General features: G+C 41.2%; 1 protein-coding gene across 3 annotated transcripts in view; it reads right to left on the reverse strand.

Annotated features, from left to right (window-relative positions):
• Positions 1-18: 18 nt before the first annotated feature.
• l1cama (L1 cell adhesion molecule, paralog a) overlaps positions 19-18,600 on the reverse strand; it is a 45,869-nt gene continuing 27,287 nt past the window's right edge. For 2 of the 3 annotated variants that reach the window (XM_087833459.1, XM_087833460.1), the window contains exons 6-29: positions 16,517-16,639; positions 16,047-16,217; positions 14,933-15,047; positions 14,465-14,649; positions 11,491-11,622; positions 11,265-11,411; positions 11,065-11,176; positions 10,560-10,723; positions 10,291-10,450; positions 10,000-10,124; positions 9,731-9,832; positions 8,668-8,865; positions 8,509-8,579; positions 8,188-8,413; positions 7,958-8,073; positions 6,510-6,726; positions 6,157-6,279; positions 5,733-5,909; positions 5,534-5,647; positions 5,243-5,392; positions 4,695-4,826; positions 3,404-3,476; positions 3,230-3,241; positions 19-2,894 (exon numbers count right to left, since the gene is read on the reverse strand). In XM_087833459.1, coding sequence (XP_087689585.1) covers positions 2,633-2,894; positions 3,230-3,241; positions 3,404-3,476; positions 4,695-4,826; positions 5,243-5,392; positions 5,534-5,647; positions 5,733-5,909; positions 6,157-6,279; positions 6,510-6,726; positions 7,958-8,073; positions 8,188-8,413; positions 8,509-8,579; positions 8,668-8,865; positions 9,731-9,832; positions 10,000-10,124; positions 10,291-10,450; positions 10,560-10,723; positions 11,065-11,176; positions 11,265-11,411; positions 11,491-11,622; positions 14,465-14,649; positions 14,933-15,047; positions 16,047-16,217; positions 16,517-16,639 — 3,407 coding nt within the window. In that variant the 3' untranslated portion in view covers positions 19-2,632. The remainder of the gene's footprint in view (positions 2,895-3,229; positions 3,242-3,403; positions 3,477-4,694; positions 4,827-5,242; positions 5,393-5,533; positions 5,648-5,732; positions 5,910-6,156; positions 6,280-6,509; positions 6,727-7,957; positions 8,074-8,187; positions 8,414-8,508; positions 8,580-8,667; positions 8,866-9,730; positions 9,833-9,999; positions 10,125-10,290; positions 10,451-10,559; positions 10,724-11,064; positions 11,177-11,264; positions 11,412-11,490; positions 11,623-14,464; positions 14,650-14,932; positions 15,048-16,046; positions 16,218-16,516; positions 16,640-18,600) is intronic. The other variant, XM_087833461.1, reaches the window with a different exon arrangement.

Raw genomic sequence — 18,600 nt, forward strand, 5'->3', positions numbered from 1 at the left:
GGAGCCTGTTTTGGTACAGATTGTTCCACGTACTTTATTTTTCAGTCATATATCCAGTTACAGCAGTAGCTTCATAATGCAGTTACAATATTGGCCCCAAAAGTGGCAGAAGACCCACAGCTCCAGTCATCCACCCACGACAAATATAGGCATCATCTTGTGCTAATACTGCACCCCACACTCTGTGAAGAGGCATATCATCCCCAGCAGTGCCGCACACCCCCTGGCCTCCCGTGCCCCTTCTGTTTCGTCTTACTTCCACTTAAAATGTCTGTTTTTGAGTCCTAGAGAAGCTTCTCTACACAAACCAATTCATTTTCAATCGATTTTTCTTCTTTAGCTATATAAAAAAAGAAAGAACAACCACAGTGAGAAAGCAAAGGCCAGCATCCCCAGGTTTCCCCTACAAAACATGAAAAGCAAAGAGTGAGCGGCAGTCGAGTGAGTATCTGTGTGTGTACACTCATTCCTCATTCAGAGCTAACATTTGCCCCCAAACACTGACACACAGTTGTTTAGCAGCAGATAGTTGAGTTAGAATATTGGCATATCTTGCGTCATTCGTCGCTCCTGTATGAAAATAGATTTTTTTTTTAAAAGCTTTATTTGTCCTGAGTGTGTCTGTTTAACCAACAACAGGGAGCTTACACAAACCTCCTTCAGTGCCACTAGCCTCTTTAGACATCTCATATTCTACCTGGGAGGCTACGGTTGATATTTGGCCAGTGGCGAGCTTTTGTTTGAGAAGGGAGAGTATCGCGTTTAAGTGTTCCCTGTGGCTCACTGCATTTCTGCCCCGCACAACTTCATCAGACAAAAACTCCACAGATATTCACTGCACTGCATTGCTGGATGATTAAGGGCACGAGCGCAATCCTAGCTTAAATTGTAATGTAACTACTTTCACTAAGTGACACTAAATTGACTCTTTTTTTTCCTGTTTTTCAAATTTTGATATGTTTGCAAAAACATCTACATAACAATGTGATTTTTTTTTTCCTTTTTTATTTTTTTCTCCTTTATTCAACTATGGAGTATGTTTTTGCTACACCCAAATCTCACTGTGATCGTTTGTCGACGACAGAAAAGTCTGAATTCATAGCAAGAGTACAGAGAAGGAAAAAAACTACAATTTGCAACATTTTAAAATTAAGTGAAGTGGCTTTAAACCTGCACATTTTTCACATTTTCATATCAAACATGGTTCTGTAAGGGTTGTATTTACATTCAGAGGGAAAACAAATGGTCCCGGCTCTTCCTGTGACTTTACTCTCCTTTTACCTTTTTAGCTCAGATTATTTTCAGAAGCAAGTAAATACAGTGTCTGCCTAACCCTGAAAGGAATACATTCTCTGTTTGATATAAACAACTATTTTTTAACCTTTATCATATATCAAATGGCAGCCTTTACAACTGTCAACAATATCAGCTTGCATTGAGGAAGGTTTGAAAATAAAACTTGAGAGAGTGTTCGCGCGCTAGACGCCACCCTCATATCTGAAATATACATAAATACTGCACCTCAGTTTGTTTAGTATGAGATGAGCAGGTATGAAAGGTTGTTAATTAGAGACAATGTTTTAATACAGCGTAGAAAGAGACAAAGACAGCGATACAGAAAACTACACATAGGTCTCGACACACAAAAAAATTACAACATCGTTTTCAAAAATGACATTACACTTCTGGTGGGAAGGCGAGAGAGTAATGACATCAATCTGGTGCTTTATGCAGACCCAGCAGGCACAGGAACTTATAAGGATCTATAATACTGTAATATGGCTAAATAGATAAGTGTAGATGCAGCTATATACACCAGATGCTACTCAGCATTTTCACAGCAAGTTCCACTTAATGCATCCAAATAGTAAGAAACTTGGCTTCACTTGATTTCGCTGAAAACATGTTAATCTATGAAATGTGTCGTAGCTTTTTATATAAATAGTATAGAAAACAATGTGAAAAATGATTATGTAACAAAAAGTGACACAACAACAACAACAGCAACAAAAAAAATGACGTTTGGTATTCAAACACGCTTGTAAAATGAAAAAAATGTCACTGGCAAGTACAATCGGAGACATTAAATGGCAATTAGACAGACAAAATCATGTGGGAAGTACATCAAACATGATTCATATCTAAGATTCAAGATTTTTTTTTTTACAGCAGCATTAGCTGTCTTGCTCCCTACACTGGGTTCTACCATCATCCTTTACTTTTAATGCACTACTCTGCATCTTTACATGACCATACCTACACCCCCTGATATTTCTAACTGTACAACATTCTGTCTTTATGCATCTGCGCTGTTGTTTGCTGAGAGAACGAAAGAGGAGCGAGAGAAATGAATGTTAGTCGTTTTCATTAGTTGTAAACTGCACAGGAAAATGAAGGGAGGTCAAAGGGCATGTTCATGTCAGTCGGGCTTATATCGCTATCGCTGTCCACTACTTTGGACACTCCTTTGGTCATTATAGTCTAGTCAATCAGATGGCTGCCAGGGACATCTGAACATGATTGTTTATTAGTCGTCGAAGTACAGATCAGCAAGTCAGTAGGGAACAGGAGCATATGGGCACATACGTGTTGACATATTTTGGTCTGATGGTCCCCGGTGGATGTGTGGGGGTTAATCGAGGATGGTGACTGAGTTGGGCACGCCATTGGTGGCGGGAGAGAAGGTAGAGGGGTTCAGCGGGGCGTTCTCCGGCAGGCCGTGGAAACCTTCTGGACCGCCACTGGGACGACTGATCTGGCTGGCCAGAGACTCATCCATGTTGAGCTCTGTGGTCATGGCGCTGCTGCCATTGAAGTCGAGGTTGTCTTCGCTGTACAGCTTGCTCTTCTCACACAGAGACGGCTGGCTGGCTGTTCGCTTCTCCTCAAGATCACTGCAGCATGAAGAGCAGAAGAAATGTTAACATGATACATACGAAAAATGCAGTGCTACATGCCAAAGGTTGAATATTATGTACTAATATTTTAAGTAATTTTTTAAAAATAGTCAGTTCCAGGTTATAAATCGTGACTATTTGCTTTTCAGGGTCTCACATTGCAGTGAGGTGAACATTATTGGGTTTTGAACTGTTGAGCATAATGCAATCGGTAAACAAATATATTACATTAAAATTAGTCTGAATGTTTATGGGAAGGCAGAAGGTAAGTGAGGCATTGGCAGAGGTCAAAATTAAGTGGGTTAAGGATATTAAATCATATCGCAGCATACCTTTCTAGAGATCTGCATAACAGGGGCAGGCATTAGGGAGGAGAGGGACAATGAAAGGAACAGAGAGGGTTAGGAAAACCAAGCAGTGCTGAGGGAATCAGGGCTGTGTTAGAAATCAATGTGCAGAAACGTAACAAAGCATTCAAGGAAACAGCGTAAATTCAGATGACACACCTGTACTCTCCGAAAGTTTCATCCTTCATGGGCCGAGCTTCCGAGTCCATTGGGCCCTCCTCTTTATCTTTCACTGAGAATGTGAAGACAGATTTCATTATAGTCAGATTTTAATCTGGCTTCTATCTAAAGCCACTGTAAGTCTCAGATCTCAACAGTGAAGTTTTATTAAAAAGCAAGATAACATCAAGGCTGCTTAGGTGGAGCAAAAAAGCTGGACTATCTGTAGATAGTATCAGTTTATCTGTATTATAGTTTTAAGTTCTTACTGATTTTCTAAAAATATAACAGCCAATTAGAATGGCGGTAGGTATCATCAGATTTATTATTTGGTTTGTCTTCACTTCTCTCTCATGTGAAAATTGCTAAAAGTCTGTTTTTTAATTAAGGGCACGAGCGCAATCCTAGCTTAAATTGTAATGTAACTACTTTCACTAAGTGACACTAAATTGACTCTTTTTTTTTCCCGTTTTCAAATTTCAATATGTTTGCAAAAACATCTACATAACAATGTGATTTTTTTTTTTCCTTTTTTATTTTTTTCTCCTTTATTCAACTATGGAGTATGTTTTTGCTACACCCAAATCTCACTGTGATCGTTTGTCGACGACAGAAAAGTCTGAATTCATAGCAAGAGTACAGAGAAGGAAAAAAAACTACAATTTGCAACATTTTAAAATTAAGTGAAGTGGCTTTAAACCTGCACATTTTTCACATTTTCATATCAAACATGGTTCTGTAAGGGTTGTATTTACATTCAGAGGGAAAACAAATGGTCCCGGCTCTTCCTGTGACTTTACTCTCCTTTTACCTTTTTAGCTCAGATTATTTTCAGAAGCAAGTAAATACAGTGTCTGCCTAACCCTGAAAGGAATACATTCTCTGTTTGATATAAACAACTATTTTTTTAACCACCTGTTTTTTTTTCAGTCAGACATGGACCATTATTTTACGTTTTTTGTCTTTTTTAGAAAGAGCCAGAGATTATTCCTTACTGTCAAAGCAAGGAAGTGTAAGCTTAGAGGTCTGTCTCATGTTTGACATGACAGCTGCATGAGGAAGCAGGTTGAGTGAAATATTCTCCCCAGTCAATATAATATATTTACTGTGGTGCAGTAAGTGTTTCACTTCTTTTTCTACAGCAGCGTCGGGCAGCTTTATGGCTCCAGACTGGCCAGCATTGCCCACACAAAACTTGTGTGGACTTTTAAAAAAGGGAGAATGTCTGCTCATCAAGCTTCAGTTTAATAGCTCCTAATATTAAACACTTATCAGGGTAGGTCACACTGACCTGAGTACTTTCCCCCTTTACTCCTCTTAATGAAGCAGAGGATGAGCAGGATCAGCAACAACAGCCCGATGGCGCTCACAACGCCAATGAACCAGCCCTGTGTTGCAAAGCTTGGCTGCATCTCTGTTACTCCTTAAGAGAGGAAAAAAGAAGGTGGTGGAAAAAGGAGTTAGAGCTTTTTTGGTAACAGGAAGCAGGAATGAAATACACGGCAAACGGAAAGTATGAGACAGATAGGGAGACCAAGATAAAAGAAGGAGTAGAATCTAGAGCAAAGGAGACGGATCATTATGCATTCTGACAGGCTGCCATTTCACCAGGGAACCAAAGAATACAGCAAAATACAGCAAACAAACACAAGTAATGGATCATTTCATATGGCTAACCAAGCTCTCTTTTCACAAAAGTCTTTGAAAGCACTTCACAGGCAGAGAAAGAACTGCAAGACACTCTCTGTAGGATCAGGCTTTATATTTTTAGCTGCGGGAAACCCAGAGGAGAGAGCAGTAGGGATAAAAGGAAAGAGGATGAATGAAGGCTCATAGTACCTGTTCCTTCTGTCTCGATTCCAGCCTTGAAGAAGGTCGTGTTGTTGTAGATAAATTGGAAAGAATAATAGGAGCCAGGAGTCAAGCCCTGGATCTGGTAGAAAGACTGAGAGGAGTTCACCTTCTCTGTCGTCTTCCATTTATTGCCATCTGCAGAAGCACAGCAAGAAACCTGTGTCTTTTTCTTTTCTTGTTCAGGATTGTGTAGCTACTCCCACAAGGTAATAATCCTTTTAAAAGCTTGAATGCAAAGATGCGTAACTTATGCACAGATTAGTGTGAATATTATACCGTTCTTGTTGCGGTATTGGATCTGGAAGCCAACATTCCTGCGTCTCTTTTCTGGTACCCAGCTAAAGTTCACTGCGTTTTCCCCCACAGACAGGCTGATGTTCAGAGGAACTACTGTAATGCATCCAGACAAGTGCAAATCAAATTTTTGTTTAATTTAATAGCTTTTACATATTAAAAGACTGAATCGGCTTTATACCTCCATCCAGCATAGTGGCACCCTTCATCGTTGTAGGTACTCCATCCCCAGCAGCAGTCCGCCCCCTGAGGTAGAAACGGTAGTGGCTCTTATGGTCCAGGTTCTTCAGGGTGATGTGGGTGACTGTGGGGTCATCTATTGTCTCCACCTGCATGGGGCTGTCATCACTCTCTGTAACTGACCACAGCAGTGCCGAAAAACCATTTAATCACCACATGTATGGATAATGTATTGTTCATGGTGACAAGTAACTGACTGATAAGCTCATTAGGATGCTTTCCTTTTGACATTTTTAGCACTATTGATTTCACTGGAGATGCATTGCTCATTTTTCCGATGTCTGATTGCAGAGAAGAACTTCCAACTTGAAGGATTTTACTCAATGTTCACTTTGCTGGCAAGGTTGAAATAGACACATGCTCACTCTGTTGGTACTGCAGCAGATATCCAATTAGCACTCCATTGGGCTGGCCAGGAGGCGTCCAGTGGAGGGTCATTTCTGTCTCTGATGGGCTGTCTAGGGTCAGGGTCAAGGGAGGACCAGGGACTAGCAGAAATACAAAAAATGCACGATGATAATGTACTTAGTAATATCTATCATCACATCACTATCATCACCCCTTGCTACCAGTTTCATTTCTTTTTTCTTCATGCATATAGCTCTCCCTCTCCCTTTGCCATGTTTCTTGACCTCTTATTTTTATCATCTGCAGTAAAACATCTTTAACCACTTTGTCATAGCCTTATTTCTAGCCTCTTTAACCCATTTATTCTCACCTCCCTCTGGAGTCTCAAAGGGCAGCGCCTCAGAGAAAGGTCCTTCTCCCTTTATGTTGTATACGGTCACCTTAAGGGTGTAGTTGGAGAACGGCCTCAGATCACTGATCACTTTCTTCTTCTCGTTGGGCTCCGTTTTCACCACCACAGTGCTTTCTAACTCTTGTGCCCTGCGGCCTCGGTGGTGGCTCCTATGCACTTTCCTGGTATAGTGGATCTGGCAAAAGAGGACATCACAAATGAGGATTTATTTTTTCATTTATATTTGGAAAATTACAGTTTATCTCAATTGCTCAGGCACATTTCTTTGAACAGTTTTGAAGTTACTGAATCTGAAGATGAATCTCCCAAAACAGCTCAGTTTGGCAGGATAACAAATGATAAACATCCTCTGTTCTTTCTTGTTCTTTCAGGCTGCTACTGTTACAAGTCACCGCAGTGGATCATCTCCTATCCTTACCACCCTCTTCATATCCTTCTTCACCTCATCCTTGATGGTCTTCCTCTTTTTTTCCTGCCTGGCAGCTTTATTTAATAAATCCACTCCTTTCTCTGCACATGTCCTCACTATCTCAGTCTTTCCTCTCTAGCTTTGTGTCCAAACCTGAGCCGTTGCTCCAATGTTCTCATTTCTAACCCCGTACGTCCTGATCGCTCCTAACCAAATTATTTTTGTTAGAAGGACAGTTTCCAAATCATCCATCACAGCAGGTCTCACTGCCATCTTGTAGACCTTCCCTTTCACACTTGCTGCTATCCTTGTGTCACAAATTACCCTGACACTCCGCCCTGCCTGCACTTTCTTCAATTTTAAAAAAACATATTATCCAGTACTCATACTCATGGCTTACACCAACAGATTTGGACATTTATATGGAGTATTCTGCACGGATGATTTACATGCCAACATATTTTGGAGGCAAAAACTATCTGGATGATAGAAATGTGACCTATCTGGAACACAAGGACATATACAATAATTAAATCTCAAAAGCTGGGATGAGACAATTGTTTAAGTGTTCTGAAACATTTGAAAGACCTGACAAAAAAAACAAAATGCTTTTCATGATGCTCTTCATCCTTTCGACAGGTTTAGCTCTCATTCATTAACTGAGCCCAAGCAAATGAGGAAAACTGTAACATTTATTGCATTTAATTACATTTATATTATGACTCTGTTGATGTTCTCATTTGGTTCTCTAAGACTTTAAAAGCAGGGACGGAGCATTTAGAACATGAATCATAAAAAAACAACATAAAAGGAAAGTTAAGGAGTATTTCTAGAGTGTGAGATAAATTTTGAGGGGGAGAAAGGGCTTTACAACCTTGAAACTACAAAGTACCCTGACGCCACGAAGCTACGATCTGTCTGCCTCCACTTTAAAACCACTCATGTATTATTCATGCATACGTCAGGCCAAACAACAGATGAGATACTAGGGCAGTACCTTGTATCCCAGCAGGTGTCCTCTGACCGTCTCTTTGTCTATAGGTGCCCAGGTCACTTTGATTGTAGTGCTGTTTATTATTTCAACACCCACATCCATTGGAGCCTCTAAAGGAACTGAGCGCCAATGACAGACAGGAAGGAGACGGGTTAGAATGCCAAGTAGAAGAAATCCCAGGAAAAGAAAAGTGTGCTGCTGAAAAAGTAATCGTTTTTTTAAAAATATAGTACCATCTTCTCCTGAGTAGCCTATGACTGGGTCTGGCTCAGGTCCCCTCCCTATCTCATTGAAAGCCTGAACTTTAATCTCGTACGCAGAGAAGTTCCCGACATTGTCAACACGGAAAGGCGGCTCTGTTACATTTCTCTCGTGCCAGTCGGGCCCACCTCCCACTGCTTGTCTCCACTGCACACAGTACGTGAAGCCAGGTCCGTGGACCTCGGTTTTGTTCATTTTCTGTAAAAGACGAGAGCAGCAGCCAAATAAGACCATTTCTCAAATATCATCAGTAACCACTTTGACCAAATGGTGCATTCAGGTAAGAGATATACCTTCCAGGTGATGACCAGAGTGTTCGGTTCAATGGACTCGCTCTTGACATCTTTAGGGTTGTTATCTGGAGCTGGGATAGGCAAACGAGATGGTTTAGTGTTGTTTGGGATTTACTGTGACAGTTCATAAACATATAGCTACAGATCCATGGCTTTTACCTTCAGCGGGTGTGTTGTGTATTCCAGATGGTTTGCTAGGGTCGCTCTTGCCCACGTCATTGATGGCAATGATCCGGAAACGGTAGGACATGAAGGGCCACAGGGAGAGAACGGCACGTTCTTTGTTTCCGCTAACTCTGGCCAGCATTTTCCAGACGCTCTCATTCGAACGTTGGTCCTCAAACTCTACCACATACTCTACGACAAAAGTCAAGGAGTGATGGAGAAAGGACATTATCCCAAGGAAGTAATGGAAACATAACTAAACACTCAACACTCATAAAGCTGCATTTGTGTCTGTCTTTGTCCCGTCTTTCTCGACTCACCCCGAACCGACCACGGCAGATGGCCGCCCCTCCCCTGAACCTGGCTCTGCCAGAGGTTTCTTCCTGCTAAAAGGGGAGTTTTTCCTCCCCACTGTCGCCAAAGAGCTTGCTCATAGGGTGTCACCTGATTGTTGGGGTTTTCTCTGTTTTCTTTCTATTATTGTAGAGTCTTTACCTTACAATATAAGCTCCTTGAGGCAACTGTTGTTGTGATTTGGTGCTACATAAATACAACTGAACTGAATTTATTGTACAGCTATAAGGATAGCTATAAGCTTTTCTTAAGCGTGTCTGTCTTCTTGTGTTTTTTGTTATTGTTGTAGAGACAATCAGTTTACAGGTTGTCATGTTATGTGTCCCGCTTCCCGCACACCCCAAAAGGATGCCACGCTTGCCTAAATCAAACATTGTGTTTCTAGCAGTTAGAACATATCTAACATGGCAGATCTCCAGCTGTGTGCTTCATGTGAGAAAAAGCAACTGTGGACAATGTCCTGACCTAATTCTTCCATTTTCCCTATTTCTATGTCTAATCCAATACTCTGAAGTAGGAGAAAGACCGCTGTGTCTGTGCATGTCTGTATGATTGTGTTGTGGGGGGTTTGCAGTCATGAGGATGTGTCCTCCTTGTGGTGACAGAGATAGGCTTAATATGTAGTTTTTAAGGTTAGGTGAAGTATAAGGTTTTGTACATGTCAGTGCTTAAAAGTGTGCAACTATATGTGTTTGTACTGCACCTGTCACTGGGCCGTTGTGGTCATCTCCAGGAGTCCAGCTGAGGGTGACAGTACGATCCTTAGGATCAGAGATCTGTAGGAGGATGGGAGGGTCTGGACGATCTGATAGGGGACATCAGTATTATTACTAGCATGACTACCTATGCACTACATGCACAATAAAGGTTTTAAAGGAGTTTGTTTCTTGTGGGGGTGGAGTTTATAACTACAGAATGATTTTAGGCCTGTTGTTTACAGGGTTTGTGGTCATATGTGGTCAGTGGTCTTACCCCATAAGGTGAGGGTACCCCTGGCTTCTGCTACATCCAGTTTTGTGATGATCTCACAGGTGTACACTCCCTCATCATCTGGCTGCACATTAGTTATTTTGAGATCCGGTCCTTCCATTGTATACCTGAGGAAATACAGTCATCGTCATCATGAATTACAATTTATTATCATCACCCTTCCCCTCTAACTCTTCATTCCCCGCCCCAACAAACAAATGGCTCACAAGCATAATCATCCTTTCATGATTTCCAAAATGATCCTCTTTATTTTAAGATATCAAAATGTCTCACTTTTCATCACTGTTGGAATCAGCCAGCTTCTGGTTGTTCTTTCTCCACTGAATGAAAGGAGGGTCGAGTCTGGGGTCAACGAGGCCCGTGCAGGTGAAAATGGCTCTCTCTCCAGCCCGGACCTTCAGAGCCTGTGGGGGTGACTGAATCACGGTCCTATCTGCAGAAGAAAGCAAACAATACAATGCTGAGACAAGCTGCAGGAGGTGCAAGTAATAAATAAAGTTGCCAAGAGTTACTATGTCTCTAAGCATGTGAGTGTCACTGACTGAATATTTCCAGCTCAACACTGATTGACAAATTGGAATTTGGCACAGTGCAGGTGTAGATCCCGTCATCGCCGTGGGTGACGTTAGCGATCTCGAGCCACCCGTTGCTGAGAGGGTTAACTCTGCGATCTGCTAGAAGGAAGGAGCTGCCGTTGTTTCTTTCCCTGTGAAACACACACACACACACACACACACTCATCAATTTAAAAACCAACACACACATCAGAAATTTGGCGGGTGATTTTTAAAAAAAAAGGGGTTTTCAGCATCTGCAGCGGCTGATAAATTTAATAACTTAAAAGCCACTTTTCCTGTTTTACTACAAGGAGCAAAGCCTGATTGGATTTTTGCCACACTGACAGAATTCCCAGTCACAGCCCAGATGTAACAACACTTAGCTGTTAATTTATGCACATGAAGACCTACCCACGCAATAATATCACCTTTTTAGAATGTTTTAATAGGAAAATCTGCCAAAACGATGGAATATGCAATACCGCCTCACCATATCACTTTTGGTTTAGGAGAGCCAAAGGTCTCACACTCCAGTAAAGCCTTCTGGCCCTCTGTATACGCATATGTATTCCCATCATCGGTGAGGATCTGGGGAGGCAGCTCTGAAACATCCCACAAAGACAAATGAGATGCACAGAGAACAAACTCAAAATCCAGTCAAACAAACAGCACGTAACGACTAGCACTCACCGATGACATAAACATTGGTGTTTGTGAGGATGGTTCCATGTTTATTGGAGGCCCGACACTGATAGATGGCAGTGTCTCCAAAGTTCACATCCTCTAGGATCAGAGATCCGCTTGCTGTCAGAGTACGCCTAGGGTCCTTATCAACTCCTGTTGAAGAGTACACGCTGTCAGTACATCTTAAGTGCCAGGAGATGGTGGTGGCGCATGTTAAGGTGTGTGCACTGACCTGAGATGGGGACCCCGTTGATGGTCCAGCTGATGAGAGGAGAGGGAATGCCATCTGCCTGACAGTCTAATCTGACTGTCTCACCTGGGGCATATAGCTGACTGACCGGCTCCTTGATCCAATAAGGTGCAGCTGCAAGTGACAGAATATATCAGTCCCGAATACTACAAGCAAAATACTATAAGACTGAGTTTTTACTACCTACAAATCAACAAAAGCACAAACAAATGAAGCAAGTGATCGCAACACTGCTCTTTGTCAAAATTGTTGATTGAAAAAAGGTCATGGAGGGAGCTTCACAACACACGTTTTTTTATATAAAACCGTATGACATCACAAAGAGGCCATACACTTACGCAAAATCACACACTGCATGAATATATCTTAAAATCACAAGTTTTTACAACTTAGAGAAGACTTCTTCAAATCCTGCTTCAAACATATGGTTTAAAAAAATTAAATACAGCATTTTAGTATGTAATGGTTCAAGGTAATAGGGCAAAGCTCAGGACCACATGAATTAGGAAAAAGCTTTAATTTCCATCTCCAAACTTTTCAAGCAATATATCAGTCATGTTTTAGCTCTTTAACAGTGTTGGGGAGTGACGGAATACATGTACCGCCATTACGTATTTAAAATACAAAATATGAGTAACTGTATTCCGTTACAGTTACCGTTTAAAAAGGTGGTATTTAGAATACAGTTACTTTGTTGAAATAAATGGATTACACGGCGGTACTTTCCTGTTTCATATTGTGGCGGGTCAGGACTGTTTGGATTTTGTTTGACAGCTACGTTCTGTTGTTCCAGGCGGCAGCGTTACGGTTGCCATGGTTACAGGGTGACGCTCTCTCTCTGCGTGTTTCCTGGGTGAGAGAGGCCTTTTGTTGTTGTTGTTGTGCTAAGCTAATAGGCAGAATGCTACAGGTATAGCTCTAAAGAATGTAGCCTGATGGGCAGTGTAGTCCGTGCTGCAGGGAGAATGGACTGCCATACACGTTATGTGTCTGTGAGCGAGGGAGGGAGAAAAAGGAAAAGTACGAGCTGTCATCGAGCAAAAACGGGAGCTGCATGTAAATATAATAATAACCACTGCAGCCAAGAAGAGTGCCTGACGAGCCCAGTTGTAAGTAAGCTATTAAGACTCGACTGTACACCGTGTTCGTGTTTTCCTCCGAAACAATAAGTTCCGTTGGAGCAGCCTTTCAACGCCTCTCTCTGTCTCTGCTAGCAAAGTTGACCCAGACAACAAAGTAAAGCTAGTTTTCGGCTACGAGCCGACACAGAACCCACCGTATTAGTCAGAGGTCCCTTTACTACGGTTCGGAGCCGCGGACCTTCAGTAACAGTAATAAATCACAGCAATAGTACATTCATGTAGTTGTAAAAAGCATGATAATATATTAAGTAATCCAAAGTATTCCGTTACGTTACTCAATGAGAGTAACGTAACGGAATATGTTACAGAATACATTTTGGGGCATGTATTCTGTAATCTGTAATGGAATAGATTTTAAAAGTAACCTTCCCAACATTGCTCTTTAAAACGTTAATTTTTAATATGGTAAATGGCCTGTATTTGTATAGCGTTTCACTAGTCCCTAAGGACTCCAAAGCTCTTTACACCTTCCGATTACAAGGCAAACTCCCAACTCTTGAGCCACGAGCCCCTTAATATCCATTATATGACTTCACAATGACACAAAAAGATTAATACACTAAACTAAATTTCCATATTACCAATGCTGACATCAGCATAAAACCTGAATGTTTTAGCCCTTCGGGGACAGTTGCACACTCTGAGTGCCCTCGTTTATTATTAATTCTGGTTTGGGGGATTGTTTTTTGAGTTTTTTAGTTAATCACATTGATGCTTTCAGTTTTTGAATTTCTTGTGCAAAGTGTATGTGTTTTGTTGTATGTTATCGTTTCCTGGTTTATATTCTGTAACATTTTTTCTCTGCAGCTTGTGTTAGTCTCATTTTCTCCATTAATTTCAGTTGTCCTCTCAAATTGTAAAAATCCTCCCTTGGAAAGCATGAAACGTGAATCCTCCACTCGAAACCGTAAAGAGACTAAACTGTTCAGAAGCCATAATCTCTGGCAGCATGGGTGTACATAACTATAATTAGCACATCTGTGAAGGTACCATCAATGCCCAGCGATGTAAAAAGTTTTGTGTGACATATGCTGCCACCCAAACAACATCCTCCCCAGAGAAAGCATTCGGCGATATAAGGCCAAACCACATAACGACAGTCTCTGTGTCATGTCTGCAGTCTGGACCTGGCATGCATTGCAAACATTTGGCGCATCATTAATTAGTCAGGAGTTGGAAAACGTTTTTGTAATTTGCTCAGACTAATTGGTCTCCTCAGTGCCCGAGAGTTTACAGAGTGTTGTTAAAAGACGAGGCGATATAGCATAGTGGTAAACTTTTTTGAAACATAAAAAAAGCACATTTTTTCAAGCAGCTGTGTTACATTTTTATAGATTTTTTTTTTTAAATGAGGTTGCACTTTAAAATGAGCCCCATTAGTTTCAACATGGAAGTTTACAAAGCAGAGCTATTCTTATGAAAGACACTGAGGAGCTGAGGAAATGTCAGGATCTGGTGTTTCTGCAGTTTGATTGTGTAGTGTGAACCACAAGATGTCTTTGCTTCTGTGGCATCTCTTGTGACTGATGTTATTTTTAACAGGCTCTCACAAACAACCCAAATTTATGGCAGTTCCAAAAAAAGTTAGTGAGGGAGGTCTCTGTCTATGCAGCTACCCACAGAAAACCCCCGAAAATATTCTAATGGTCAGCAAACCACATCATGTATATTGAGATTAAAATATCAACCTAGAAATATGTAATGGAAAATAAAAGCATGCTGTGTGTTTTTTCACTATCTCTCAAGATATATATATGTGTGTATGTGTGTGTGTGAGGGAATGAGAGTGTAATAGAGAAACACAAGAGATATACCTTCCACAGTCAACATGTAAATGTGTTTGGTGTTTCCTTGGGAGTTCTCAGCTATACACTGGTATTCGCCCCCGTCACTTTCCGAGATATTAGTGAAGCGCAAGCGGCGGTCAAACATATCTTTGGTGGTCCGAGTTTCTGACAGCTCGCCATCCCTCCTCATCCAGGACACTTCTGGAGTTGGACTAGAAAGGACGACATGTATGGAGGGATTAAAGAGAAGAGAGAGAAATAATGAGAGGAAGTGGACATAGAGTAAAGCGAGCAGGCAGAGAGAGAAAGAGAAATGCCGGAAGGAATGATAAGGACCATTAAGACAAGATGGCAGCAGGAAGCAGAGTTGGCAGGAAGAAGCGAAAGACATAATGGAATAATGCGTAGGGTGGGGTGGGTGGATGAGAGACAGGTAAGATTGAAGGCTTGAGTTTTCCGATTAAAGGGGTTGGAAGCGCACGCTGAGACACTCACAGGCCTTCGACGATGCACTCCAGCTCTAGCGTCTGTCCCCTCAGGGCATGGTACGTGCTGTGATGTCCAGTAGGTCTCATCATTTGGGGCCTTCTGTTCCGCAGTACCGAGTTGGCTGGACGAAGAGAGGAGGAACCACAAAGACAAAGAGAAACACTCATACATATGCATGGGTAATTGTTTTAGATTGCTCTGCTGCTGACACAGCAACCACTTTAAAGACTAAGACAAGTAGAGATGCAGGGCGTGGATTCATGTTGATAGACTTTATTTTTCTAACAAAACATCATCATCTAGACTCTCGACACACACAGAGGTCTCATGTTAACATGTGCTCATCTTTCTGACCTCTAGTTGGGTCGCACTTGCTGGCAGCCACATCACAGTGTGAGCTGAATCTCATTATAATGTGGGCTGAGCAGAGGAAGACCCCCCGCTGGCTCAGTGGGACCTACTGGATTTGGTCACTGCTTCGGTCAGCACAACATGCCACCACATGGTGATGTGTAGTTTAATTATGTGGCCTCAGCTAATATACTGCATATGACATTTAAATGTAGCATTTATGTCCTTAAGAATGAAAGAAGTTAGATTTTAAGAGGCGTATGAACGTAAACTGGTTCTTTTTCAAAACAGCTCCATAACTGAATGACTTCTACAACCATGATACACGCTTGGAGGATAATTTAAACTCCTGTTTAAAGTTCTGAGTGTATCAATAGTTGTGGGATTCAAGGAACGCTGGTACAGATACGCCAGATTTCCAGACATTAGGCCAGACTGACTGGGATCCTCTGATTTATTTTCTATCTAGCACCACATGAGACTCACGTTTACTCTTCTGAAAGACATGTTTCAACCACAGAGAAGCCATCGAATCGATTACCTGATGATCAATTGTTGTTTTGTTGTTTCTGATCCTGTTTTACACACAATCAGAAAATCACCAATCTAAACTAAATTGCCTTGAATTTTCTTATTCCTTAAGACCGTGACATTTTATTTTGGTTTAAATTTTGAATAAAGCTGTTGTTAACTGGAACCCACCCTTAATTCAGGTTAGATCAGCTTAATCTGAGTCAGATGAGTTTAGATAATCTTCAACAAAACTCACAATGGGTGACTTTCAGAGAGGTGGGCTCTTTTGCCAGAATCGTGCGTGTTGCCAGGTACTGGACATTGCACGTGTAGTCGTCCCTGCTGTCCGAACTTTCCAGATTGGCAAAGTACAGATTGCCGTCCTTCCCCACCATCACCCGCTTACTAAGCTCGATATGACGCAACCCTGAAAGAAGTAAAAGGAGGAGTGAGAAAAATGTTGACAAAATGATTGAAACTGCTTAAAAGAATTGGAAAAAATGACAATAACAGAGGGGCAGGAGATACAGATGCAACAGGATGAGAGGAACTGAAAAATGTAGGTCCTGCATGGATTGTAAAAAAGCACTAGTTGCAGAAATGTTGATGTGTCGATGCAGAAATAAATTGCTAACTTGCTTTATCTGAAGTGGTAAATGCACAACAAAATCTTGGAGACAGGAAGCATTTAATGGAAACAGAGAGATGGATAGATAATGTACTCACTTAAGTCCATCCAGTGAATGATAGGCTCCATAGAACTTTGTGGGGGGTTACACTTCAGAATAAAACTTTTTCCCTCGTCAGCCGTCTCATCAACCTTTTTATCTTTCTGCTGGGAGGGGGGAACTTAAAGGGAGGCAAGACAGAAAAAAGGTCTTAGTAAACACGTAGGTGATGGACGAGCTCATATAGACGTTCAACGAGACAATCTTACACAAGTCATCGTGAACAACGAATACAGTGCAGGTCAGTCGCACTCCAAAGGCAAAATCAGCTTTACTGTACACGTGTAAAACAATATTATATTCCAGGAAATACTGTAATTTTATATGAGCTGGTGTTGATCATAAAGAGCTGGTCCTAGTGATAAAGTTCTCACAGGTTCAGGCTTAGAAGGATCACTTGAATATATGAATTTATCTTCATGTCAACGTGTAATTTTTGACGTTGTCAACTTGCAACAACAACAAATGTAAACATTACTTTACTATATTTGATTATTTATAAGTGCTATGTATCCCAGGCATATGATATTGCTGCAGGTAAGAGGATGAGTCATGCTTCATTCTTGTGAGGTGAGTTTTGTGCAGCGTGTTCAGGCTGTAGTGTCCGTAGTAGTAAATGACACACTGTTCATCATTTGGCTTATATGCGAAACATTGATATGCATAAATTAGAAATATTTTTGTTTTGTAAGTTGTACTCAGTTATATGTCAGATGCATTCTTTTAATTATAAAAAATACTTGATTTTAAATGTTGGTTTTTAAAAGTACATCATGTTAAAAACACAAATAAACTGATATGTAGTAAACTTTCTCTTATTAGAGTGTCCTTGTTTTCAATGAAATTTTACACATTTGATGTGAAACATGACCAACTATCCCAGGACAATGTGCTCCTTATCTGTGTGTGAAAATAGAGACATTTTCCAAATTGATAAAAACAAAACAAGTTTACAGGTGGAAGTAGTTGGTGATTGTAAAAATCATTCTGTGATGGCGCTAACGGGAAAGAAATTGATGGTTCCCTTCAAAGCTGTGTATCTTTTCTTATTAATCATGAATGCATAGCAACATTTTACATCCTATTTCAAATCATGACACAGCTACAGAAATAATAATTAAAACTAATGTTTAACAGACAAACTATAGCAGTGTCTGTGCATGAGCCAAGCAGATTAAGAGTTCTGAAATTTAAAGGAAAGTAATTCTAAAGATTTTGTGAGAGGGATGTCTGGAAAGGAGTGTTGCAAACGAGCTCGTGGTGTTTTGATCACTGCCTGTTGCCTATTTTCCAGCTGCTCGAATAAGCAGAAAACATCCTGCTCATTGTCAACGCTGTCAGCTGAGAGCTGGCTGTGAAGCAGTCCAGTAATCTGTTAAGACAAATTTCACTTCTTTCCTTCCCCCACAAACATTCTTTTTTTTTTACTGTGTGAACTTTAAGGTCACGATTAAAGTGGACCACGTCTCACATCCACAGACAGGCCTAAAAAATTAAGCTGCTGGGCAGATTCTCACACAAGACCACATATGTAGTCGAGCTGATAAAACGCCCTTGGTTATTTCAGTATGATGGTAACATAGCATGCAAACTGAGATTAAGGACTTCTTAGCACAAGAGTTGCATTAATAACAGCAAAGAGAGATTCTCTACTGTCAGAAACATTTCTAAAAACAGGCCTATTGGGTATAACACATGGAGAGCGTATTGTGGGGCTTCAATAAGTTGTCTTGTTTATTAGGATTATGGATCTCTCAACTGTTGTGCCTACATGCTTACAACCATTTTCTTCCACTTATTCACTTCTTGGTCATTGGGCGTTAGTCTATCCTAGCTGCCATCAAGTGAGAGTTGGGGTGCGCCTTGAACAGGTAGGCGGTCTGTTGGAGGGCTAACACAGACAGACAACCATTCACACTCACACTATGAGCAATTTAGAATGACCAATCACCAAACCATACATGACTGTGGGAGGAGTCTGTTAGAGCAGCGGTCCCCAACCCCCGGGCCTCGGACCCGTACCGGTCCGTGAGTCGTTTGGTACCGGGCCGCGAGAGTTGAGGCTCAGGTGTGAAATGTATA

This window comes from Neolamprologus brichardi, chromosome 20 (genome assembly GCF_056152115.1).
Source record: "Neolamprologus brichardi isolate AB-2024 chromosome 20, ASM5615211v1, whole genome shotgun sequence".
Classification (NCBI taxonomy): Eukaryota; Metazoa; Chordata; class Actinopteri; order Cichliformes; family Cichlidae; genus Neolamprologus; species Neolamprologus brichardi.